The following is a 10,978-nucleotide window of genomic DNA, read 5'->3' as shown; positions in this document are numbered from 1 at the left end:
CCAAATCCGCACTGGCCCGGCCCATGATCACCTCTACACCAAAGTAAAAATTAGCTCAAACCTATCTCAAAAAAAAAAAAAAAAAAACGCTCAAATCTTGTGGCACTAAAGCGGGAAATCCCTTTTTAAGTGTACTATCGAGCTTACGTCTTTACGAGGAACTGTTTGTGCTAAGCAAGTTCGCATAAGTTCGGATTTCTACTTGTCTGTTGCAGAACTATAGTCAATCTCTTAAATATTTTCTCTTAGTCTGAGTGTTGGTTTCTCTTTTCATTTTCATGCTAGTCGGGGGTTGGTTTCTCTTTTCTTTTTTGGCAAGTTTTGTGTGGTTCAAATTCAATTCCAGTTGGGGGTAGGGTTTTTTGTGTGGTCCAAATTCATTTCCTTAATTTTGGTGCCCAGTCCGGCTTGACCCGCTAAAAATTCAAAAAACACTAAAAAAATACTATATGGCCTGGGCCGGGCCATACATTATGGAGCCCAGCCGACACCTTTTTAGTGCCGAGCCTAGGCCACAAATTGACAGCCCAGCCCGCCTCCAGCCCAGCCCGCCCGGGCCAGTGTACACCCCTACACCTAACAGGATCAAGTCGGACATAAAACAATCCGGTTAGACAAGTCTAATTCAGGAGTTGAGATCCAAAATTAACTCGAATCTAAATACAATTATACAACCTACCAAGTCCCCAAAGTAGACTCTCGACAACAAGTGGTCAGATATCGATTTCTCACTCTTGTGAATGAAAAAACAAAACATGAAAAAAATCTACCCATTAAGTTCATGGGCGGATTTATAAGGTGTGATGGGGTGAACCCTCACACCCATTAATTTTGAAAAACAGTATATATATTTGTCTGTGAGCTTATATTTCATCAAGATTTTGGCGCTGTTTGGTAAACGGCATATTGGCCAATTTTTAGCATATTCAAGGGTTTTAGCATGTTTGACCAATCAATATGCTAATTTTAGTGTTTGGTAAACAGCATATTGAAACAGCATATTTGGGGTCAATATGCTGTTTTACAATATGCTGCTTACCCTAGTATATTGGTTAGCATATTGTAAAATAGGAAATTTTTCTCCATTTTACAAAGAAAACTAACAATCTACTAATCGTAATCTGCCATTTACCAAACACTCAAATTAATTCTGCTAATTATAATATGCTAGTCAAACCTTCTGATAAAAATCTGCTTATGCTGAAATTAATCCGTTGTTTACCAAACAGAGCCTTTGTGGCTCAATGGTAGAAGCACTCTTCCACTTATGGTTAGAGCAATCCGGGTTCGATACACACCCTCAGGGCCTCATTCAAGTAACTATATTAACTATATTTTTGAAGGTTTTTTATGCTATAAATTTTATTAAACACCCAAATTTCATAAATCGTAGATTCGCCACTGATTAAGTTCCATTCAGTATCAGAATGAAATTGAATATGAGATACTCTGGAGTCACAGTCAACCCCCCCCCCCAAAAAAAAAATAAAAAATCGAAAACTAGCCCTAGCTTGAGAAACCAGAGTAGACTCAAACACAAACACACGCATTCCCGCCAAATTAGCATAAATACAACTTTGGTGTTCTGTTCACATTCCTTACAATTTAGGGATTAAGGGATTAGGGATTAAGGAACCTTATAGTTTGGCAACAATGGTGATGATGAATTCGACACTGTCAGTCCTATTAAAACGTGCGGCGTTGAGTTGCTGCTTATTGCCGGTCAGGGAGGGGGAAGCCCGTGATTTGGTTGACAAGGAGTACACCAAGAAGGTGGTCACTGTCGAAACTATTTTTAATACGATTATCGTTGCGGTGTCGGTGTTGGTGTTGGTTTTTACCGCGGCTGAAAGTCCTAATGTTCCGGTTAGGGTTTGGGTTGGCGTGTATGCTGTCCAGTGTTTGGTTCATGTGATTTCGATTTGGTTTGAGTATTCTCGTGTGTCGAGGAGGAGGACGAGGACGAGATTGATTGATTTGGAGGCTGCTAACGATACTGCTCCTGCTGCTGATTTTTTTGGAAGTTTGGCACAGGGGAGGTGAGGATTAATTGATTAATCAACTTGATTTGGTTTTGATTTTCGCTAATACTTGTGTAATGCGGTTTTACATAAGTATATACTCGTAATTGACATGGATACCTCTAAAATAACTACTTTTACCTTAATTGTGTTGGCAATTTTAGGGTTTTTTGATTGTTGTTACTTTTGTTTGGATAGCAAAATGAAGGTAATGGGATTTGGAGGGGAAGGAAAATGGATCCCTCCATTTCCCTCCTACAAGGCAAATTATTTCCCCACCAATATAGGCAAGATTTGGAGGGAAAATCACCTCCTCCATTTTCACTCCCCTTCCCTTCCTTTCCTTTCCCTCCTATCCCCTTTCCCTCCTTTTTTGCTATCTAAACGCACCCTAAGGGTGTGTTTGGATAGCAAAAGTGGAGGGGAAGGGAGGGGAGGGGGAAGGAGGGAAGAGAAAGGGAGGTAAGGGAAGGGGAGGGCAAATGGGGAGTGGGTGTTTGAATACAATTTCCTTCCAAATCTTGCCTATTGTGGAGAGATTTTGATATGCCTTGGAGGAGGGAAAATGTATCCCTCCAAATCTCTCCCCCTCCATTTCCCTCCACCCTTATTTGCTATCCAAACAAGGGAGTTTAAATCCCATACTCTCCCTCCCTTTCTTTTCCCTCCAAATCACTCAATCCAAACACACCCTAAGAGGTTCGCATATGAGGGAGGTAATTGTCATTCGGGTAATAGAGCTTTGATGAACTCGAAAATGGAGGAATGTGATGGTGGTGGAAGGTAGAAATGAGGAAGAGAGTGCAATTATTGCTCCATTAAGAGGGGAATAGTTACCCTCCTCCCATCTAAGTTATGTATTACTCCATATCGGGGTAATTATTCCACCATCAACCATCAATATCATCCTGTTTTTTTCCTGTTGAAAGCTATATTACTCGGTTAATAATCCCTCAATCTCAAGCGAGCCCTAAATGTAAACTCGACACAAGTATGTAAGGAAGCACTTTATCACTTTGGACCCTTTTCACCCTTCATCCTACTCATGAAGAACTAGTGTGCTTCTCAATGCAATATTGCATTGAAATAGTCATAACTTGTCCTTTTAGTAGTTAACTGAAAGTCAGTTCTTTAAAGAAAATTAATTTTAGGCTATATTGAAACTTGATTCACTTGATTCCTGAAGCTAGTGGGCCCTTATTAAAATGTTGCAGACCTGTCTATTCATGTTCTTAGCTTCTTACTGAGAGTCTGAAAGTGAGTGCATCAATGCCTTATCATAATTGTGTGTATAAACTTGTGCTGCTGAGAAGGATTTTCACCATATTTTACATTTTTATGTTTCCATCAGCTTGTGTACCAGGTTCATTGTTGTTTGGTCTGTCACAGACTCACAGTTTGTTTTTTGATAGTTCATTCATACTATTTTTTACTTGTGCGTTCATGGATCAGCTTTGCTTATCGATGTGACTCCTTGAACATCATGGCATCGTTTGTTTGGACGGGTGTTGGCCTCTATTGGGTAGAATCTGGTGGCAAGCTACTTGAGCAAAATGCTCCAAAGCTGTATGGGTATGCTCTCCTTCATTTTCAGACATGAATTCAGTATTCCCAGTACAGAATAGGTTTACAAACTCTCATTTAAATATATATATGTGTGTTCCCATTGACCTTGTTGGCTTGTTGCTACGTGGTAGGAATTTTTTTTGGCCTTTTGGCTTGGCTTTTCATTTTTCTATTCATTTATGTTTTGTCTGGGCTGTTACAGTTTGTTTCAATTTGCTGTACTCTTGCCTCCCTCTTTCTTCTTCCTTTTTTTTTTTTACCTCATTTCAGAAATGGTTCCACTTAACAATCATGATAGCTCGGTAGCTCACCCCAAATTATTTTTCCTTCATGCTGGCCTTAGTTCCCCATTGGGAAACAGTCTTTTTGTGTTGCTAACACAAGGGTAAGACTGTATACATCCGACCTCTTTACTCCGCAATTAGGGGGAGCCATTGAGGCGTTGGGGTAATGTTGTTGGTGATGGCCTTAGTTAACCTCTCTCATTCCTTAAAATCTTTATCATCACACTATCTTTTATGTAATGTGTGTCAAGTTGTCAACCCTTTGGTATCCCTTAGTACTCTCACCTGTAAAAAATACTGAATATAAATATTTATTATCATACTCTATGCAGTCCCTACGTGCCAACCTACCATGAGGCTCACATAGCATACCCCAGCGCGTTATTACCTTTTTCTGCAATGTCAGTGTGGCTAAGAAGAGGTGTATTGAGAGGAGCACCTTAAGCATAGCTTGACTGTAGTTGTAGAGACACGTGGTTGTGTTCATGTTCGGTGTCTACGGGACATGGTAAACGCCTAGGAGCAAAACTGTTGAATTTCCTTGGATGGCGGGGTGTTTGGTTTCATTCTAATGCATAATCTATGAAGTGCATTAGGGGTTGAATTGCTTATATAGCATCTTTATTGGATAACACAAAACGTGCTTTCAACTTTTCCAAGGTTTCTACTGGACTCTCACCTAGTTAGCATGGAGGACTCTGCGGCTTTGTACTTCCACAATCGCTTTTTTCAGGAGAATGTCAGTGTCTATTATATAATTTTTTTTAGAACACCTTCCGTTTTGTTTTCTTACTTGCTTGGTAGTGGTACTTCGTCTGAGCCACCTCACTATACAGGCATACATGCTTCGTTGCTTCTTTTCATATAGTGTTATATGACAGTCAGAAATTTACAGTAGTTAACTAGAAAAATGCTGTGCTTTAGCTTACTTTTTTGTTATTAAAGTTAAGATTGTAGTACCCTTATTAGTCAGGCAGTCAGCTATAACAGTGTTTAATGTAAATTTGTGCAGGTTGACTATGTCTTATCTGACATATGATGTTTACTTTGCCATATTATCTTTCATAGGGATCACCCTCTTTTGTTGCTTGACGCGATGGTTCCCTCTAATCCCGTATCGAGTGCCTACTGTTGCTGGACAAGTATGAGACTATATTCTCGGAACTAAATGTGTAGTTTTTGTGGAATCTTTACATATTGGCAATGTTTTTTTACGCTAAAAGCAGGAGGGTTCCTCAGAAGCAGACCTCAATGTGCTCCCAAAATACAGATTTCATATGTATAGGAATTTGGAAAAGCCAAGTGTTGGTGCTGGAGTGATGGTGCCTATGGATATCAGTAATGGAGACTCAGGAGCTGAACGTGTTGTTTTACCTGAGGATTCAGTAAGTGCTTTCTTTATATTCTTTTTCCAAAGTTGTAACTTTTCTTTGTGAATATACTGTTGCTGACGTGATTGTGCAATTTCTTGCTACTGATCGCGGTAGTGTCTGCTTTTTTGAACCCAAGTATTATTAGAGGTGAGCTTGATACAAGTGCTTCAACTCGGGTTTCTTAGGGTTTATGTAATAGATCAACTTACAATTGTTGCTGTACATCCCAATAACGCAGGAGTACCCTAGTGACTTAGTGAGCCTTGTTGCTTAAGCCACAAACAAAAAGGGTTCAATTTTGACCAATGGAGTAAATGAAATCTCATCATAATCGTTAGAGTAGGGTATATATCTTGATGTGAGTCATTTTTCATCATCACAATTATTAGGGGGATACAGTTAGAAGTAAGTTAAATAAACTCATATGGCTAGACAATCATTAGACACTAGACAGAACATACCTTTAGCCTTTAGGTGCACATAAGGCCACAGATTCAAAGGTGCGTAAACCTCGCCATGGATGAGTATGGTGGCACACTTATAGTGTGAAGTCTGCGAACCTTCTAATTTTAGAGTTGGGCAGCAGCACGATGTCAATGGGTCTGAAGCTCGGGTAGCACGTGTCTGTCTGGTTGAGCACACCAGTATGATATTATGATGTCCAAGTATACTCTGTAACTGGCAGTGGATCAGGGCTCAACTTAATGAATGTAATTCATTGGCATTCATAATTCATAATTTCATCTTTTCTTGAGTCAGACTTATATTAGGCATCAAATATTCAAATTGATCAACTGGGGGTGTTTATGAAAGATTCACTGAAGGTGCAAGGACCGACTTTATTGATAATGACAATTTGAATGGAACTTTTGGTATTCAAATTTAACCTATTAGCGATGATAGGTTGTGTGAGTGTCCCACCTGCTAATAGTCTGATACAAGTGTTTGGTGGAAAAAAATCTTCTGCATGAAATTTAAGTTTTCAGGGTTTTTAATACCTGACTTGTAATAGCTTTGAAGGTTACAACGACCACATTTTGAGTTTGTCTGCGTCACATTTTGGCCATGATGGCTCTGAAACCTTGATTAAATACCGCTGTTCAAACGAATATTGGCCCATATACAATGTATAACAGGCTTGGTGGTGAATATTCTGAATAAAGAATAATATGTACGACATATAAATCCTTTTGTGTGCTTATAGATTTCGGAGACCGCTATGAAAACATAACCAACTGATGGCTAGATTCATTGATTTCGGGAAACCATGTAGTGTGCATAGATCCCGGTTGCCCTGTACCATGTTAAGAACTTAAGGTATTTCACATTTTATTACTGTGTAGAATTAAGTGGAGGAGTACCAGCTGAAAACTAATGTCTAGTTCTTGATACATGCTACCGTAAAGTTCCTCCCATCTTGCTACTTGTGAAAGCTCTTGAGTCTTGAGGCACTAGATATCTTATGGCTATTGTTGCTGTGGCAATATCGCATTGAATGGCTTTATTTGGACCGAGTAAACATAAAGGCCTTTAGGAAGGGTTTTGGGTTTCAAAAGGTTTCGAGCAAATGTAGAAAACTGAAGATTAGCAGCTGATTTTTATTTTAAGTTCTAATATTGTATAGTTCATTCGGCTTTGTTGTGTGCATTATGATTTGCCAGTTATTTTCTATGCTGATTGATTATTTATATCTTTGTATTTAAGGAATGCTGTATCTGCCTTGATTCATATGAGGAAGGGGTAGAGCTCCATGCTCTACCATGCAATCATCACTTTCATGCAACATGCATTAAGAAATGGCTCAATATCAAGTCAGCATGCCCTGTTTGCAAGTACAATATTCTCAATTGGAGTGTAGCAGCAGTTTGAACATGCTAGCAATCCTTTGTTTACCGTTCGAGGACGAGCTTCTTTTTTGGTGTTCGAAATTCGAGTTTTTGGTTTCATTGTAGAAGCATAGTGAAGGAAACAAAAACAAGAGACTATTAGAGTGCCTAGTACGGAGCAAAGAGTTTCATTGTATTTACTAGTTTTTTTTTTTTTTTTTTTTTTTTTGGCAGCTGTATTTACTAGTTGTAACATGTAAATAACAGGTCTTTAATATTGAATGAGTAAAGAAAAATTTTTGATGTTTTTTTTTTGGTTGAGAAAGTCTCGCATAAAATCGTTTTACGGTAAGGTTGAACAAAATGAGATGGTGGTTGGGAATTATGATGATTTGAAATAGGGTTTATTGTCGTGTTGAGGCTTAGTTGTTTGTATTTATGGAAGTAGAAATCATTAAATAGAAGCTCGCGGAGTGGCAACGACGGTGTTTGCTAAGTGAGATGGTATATCGGTTTTTAAGGGCTTGTCTGGAGTCCGTGAATAATCGGGGGTAAATTTTAATGGGAAATGATAAATACAACTCAATACATGCACACTGCCAATACACTTAAGCAACTAATAAAGGAAATAAATACTTAATACATGCATTAATTGTATTGATTCATGTGTAATTTATTCCCTAATTTCTAAATTAACACCAAATTTGGAAGAGTATTAAATGCTAAATACAACCCATTATCATTTCCCAATTTTAATTGGGTGATAATTACAGGAGAAGTTAATTAGTTGGAAAATGAGTTCCTTGATACTCCCTTAATCACATTAGCCATAGGGGGTGGGGTGGGTAATGTATTACCCCTTCATGAGGGTAATAGATTCAGGAGGTGAATAATTACTCTCATACCAAACATGAAAAATGTACCTTATATTTCACTTCCTTATTCATTCCCCCATTTACCCTCAATTCAAACAAGGCATATTAGTGATATTATTATTAGTGGTATGTTGAAACAAAGAAATTAAATATACAACTAGTTTGTAAAAATTTCGGTTTTATAATTCGATCTTTAACAACACAAAGAAGAAAGTAGAAAGTTCAATTATCTATGAAGTATGTATATACAAAGCTATATTGTCTTTCACCAACCTAACTCGATGAATCATGATTATGATGCTTCTCTTGCAAATCATTTAAGTGTGAAACTGATCCAAACATATATATACCTACGCATCTAATGCTATAAGTTATAAGGGGTCGTTTGGTTCGAGGTATTGGAATGGTATGGAATGGATTGTGATACTGGTATGGAGTTAGAATCCATTGGGTATAACCATATTCCAAAAACTTCCAACCAAACATTAGAATAGATTGAATCAATTCCAATCTATTCCAAAAGCTCCAACCAAACACCCCTAAATTAGTAATCTTATTAACAAAACTAATGGTAGTCATAAAAATCCATAACAATTGGCATTGGTTAATGAAACAACCCAAGTTAAGCTAAGGATATAATATGCAAAAAAAATTCGTCTTAAATATAATAATCCGTATTTTCATAATTTAATTTTTCTGATGGCAGAAAATTAAAATGTATCAGCTCATGCCTTATTACAATACCTAGATCGTTTTCATATGATTTAATTTTAAAGCTTGCTTGAGATCATTTTTTTAAGTGTATTTTAAACATTTGTTATTATATTTATTTTTCGTCTTAAATATAAGAAGCTCCTTATCCATTGATTTATAAAATAAAGAGCTCCTTATATGAAACCGGTTTCTTATTTAAGAAATCAGTTTCATGTCATAAAAGGAGAGGGAAAGAGGGCCCACAAAAAATTATGCAACTTTTTGCATTGATGAGAAATAAAAATTATCTATGAAGTATGTGATTGTGTTTGCGTATAAGTGAGTTGTCGTTCGTGACACCGGGCTCAAATTGGATTCAATCTCAAATTGCCAAACGGCCCAAACCTATTTAAGCTCGAGTTGAGGTCGGGTTGATTATCCTGGCTGCTAAAGGTCGTCGACAAATTACTAAATATCGTCGACAATTTTAATGAACTTCCAAATTTGCCCCTCCCTCACACTCCCCCTAATATTTTCCCTTTTATTCAAAAACTACCTATCACATTCCAAATTTTGAAAAAAAAAACCCGACTCAGATTTTGAAGAAAAAAAACCCGACACAAACGTATCGACCGCATCATTTCCGTCACGAATTCAAACATTCAACAAGGTATGTGATTCGGGATTAAAAAATTTTTGTAGTATTTTGCTTAGTTTGTAAATGTGTGACGGAATTAGGATAGATGCCAAATTAGTGACGGAATTAGGATAAATGCTTTGATTTCAATCGGATTTAGTCGTGTTACGCGAAAATCAAACGGAATAATCGAAACAATTAATCGAAAAAAAAAAAAAAAAAAAAAAAAGGAAGACGATTTTCTGGGCTGAGACGATGGATTTCTTCGTCCCGGACCCAGGCCAGACGAAGGTATTGTTCGTCTCATATGGCCTTTGGACGAAGGATTCCTTCGTCTGGGCTTGGTGTTGGACGAAAGAATTCTTCGTCTGGCCCATTCCTCAGTTTTTTTTTTTTTTTTTTTTTTTCTTTTTGTTTTAGAATTTCTCGTTACTTTTTTTTTTTTTTTTTTAAAAAAAAAATAAATTTTTTTCCGTCTTGTTTTGTTATCGTTATAAAGTAATAAATTATTAATAATAATTGTCGTTCGTGGCGAAGTCGTTGTAAATATATATTTTTTCCGTCTCGTTTTGTCGATGTAAAATATAAATTAATTATTACTAATAAACTTCTTTTGGGGATATTTTGTTTTTTTATTTATTTTTTAATTTACATAAACTTATATTTATAAATTCTTTGTTTTATTAATTTAAGTAATCAAGTTGTTGTAAATATATTTTTGTTGCGTCTCGTTTAGTTTACGTAAAATATTAATTAATTATTATTAATAAACCCCGTTCCGGGTTATTTTGTTTTTTTTTTTAAATTTTTAATTTACTTAAACTTATATTTATAAATTCTTTGTTTTATTTTTTGAATAGATGGCCGGTGGAGGAAATGACCGTCACGTTCGAGCTCGAAAGGGGCTCCAGTTTGAGTCTGAGGTTGGAGATGGTAGTACTGATTCGTGGACTGATGAGCGGTTGGAGGAGGAGCTGGTTCGGTCTGGTGATGTGATAGGTGAGGAGGAGTCGGGTTATGAGCGAGTGCGTAGGGTGCCACGTAGACGGAATGAGGAGGGGCGTTTCCTGCGGAGGTCGGATGGTAGTTCTAGTAGTGTGGTGGCTCCGAAGAAGAAGTCGGGTAAGGATGTCTCTTGGTTGATCGATCATCGTGTTCCTGGTGGTCCTGGGTTTCCCCTCGTGATTCCTAGCTTCGGGGGCCACATTGCCAACACCTTATGGGCGACTCCTAATGAGGTTGGTCGACCAGTTTTGACGGGTTACCACCGGTTTGGTAAGACGAGGTTGTTGAGTTGTTGGCAACTCCCTCCGGCCGTTCAGACTATTTATGACGGTATTGGTCTTTCTCACCTATTAGATTCCATGGCCGAGTATTATAACATGCCCCTTATTTCTGCTTTTGTTGAGAGATGGCAACCCGACACCAACAGTTTTCACATGTGTAACACCCCAAGTTATTGAGAGTAATGTTGTCCCACATCGGGAAATTGAGGAGGTTGTGATATGTTTATAAGGGATTCCACCCACCACTTAGTAACAAGGCCTTGTACTTTTGGGCTTAAGTGAGGACAATTAATGGGCCCAAAAGTGCACACCCATCTTATTGGAGTTGTGTTACGACAGTGGCGGGTCGGGTTCTTATAAATGGTATCAGAGCGACCCTGCGACCGTGTGGTGAGCCCGTGGTCGGGAGTACCCGGG

The 10,978-nt window shown here is 37.8% G+C and overlaps 1 protein-coding gene across 2 annotated transcripts; it reads left to right on the top strand.

Moving 5' to 3' along the window:
- The first annotated feature begins 1,521 nt into the window (after nucleotides 1-1,521).
- Nucleotides 1,522-7,379, top strand: LOC141643890 (E3 ubiquitin protein ligase RIE1-like). 2 transcript variants are annotated; one of them, XM_074453257.1, is made up of 5 exons: nucleotides 1,522-2,039; nucleotides 3,474-3,593; nucleotides 4,884-5,013; nucleotides 5,098-5,256; nucleotides 6,949-7,379. In XM_074453257.1, the coding sequence occupies exons 1-5, from the start codon at nucleotides 1,654-1,656 to the stop codon at nucleotides 7,111-7,113; spliced, it is 960 nt and encodes a 319-aa protein (XP_074309358.1). In that variant the 5' UTR covers nucleotides 1,522-1,653; the 3' UTR covers nucleotides 7,114-7,379. The 2 variants fall into 2 exon arrangements, with proteins under 2 accessions (XP_074309358.1, XP_074309357.1); XM_074453256.1 differs by having other exon boundaries at nucleotides 1,544-2,039; nucleotides 5,095-5,256; nucleotides 6,949-7,211.
- The last annotated feature ends 3,599 nt before the right edge of the window (nucleotides 7,380-10,978 follow it).

This window comes from Silene latifolia, chromosome 2 (genome assembly GCF_048544455.1).
Source record: "Silene latifolia isolate original U9 population chromosome 2, ASM4854445v1, whole genome shotgun sequence".
Classification (NCBI taxonomy): domain Eukaryota; kingdom Viridiplantae; phylum Streptophyta; class Magnoliopsida; order Caryophyllales; family Caryophyllaceae; genus Silene; species Silene latifolia.
The sequence above is the reverse complement of the archived record's forward strand: the minus strand, read 5'-3'. Positions and strand labels throughout refer to the sequence as shown.

Bases quoted from the DNA above. Each gene is read 5' to 3' on its own strand.
- LOC141643890 (XM_074453256.1), top strand. From the start codon at position 1,654: ATGGTGATGATGAATTCGACACTGTCAGTCCTATTAAAACGTGCGGCG. The intron at 2,040-3,473 runs GTGAGGATTAAT...TTCATGGATCAG, and splicing joins GGAAGTTTGGCACAGGGGAG to CTTTGCTTATCGATGTGACT. The intron at 5,014-5,094 runs GTATGAGACTAT...TTACGCTAAAAG, and splicing joins TGCCTACTGTTGCTGGACAA to CAGGAGGGTTCCTCAGAAGC.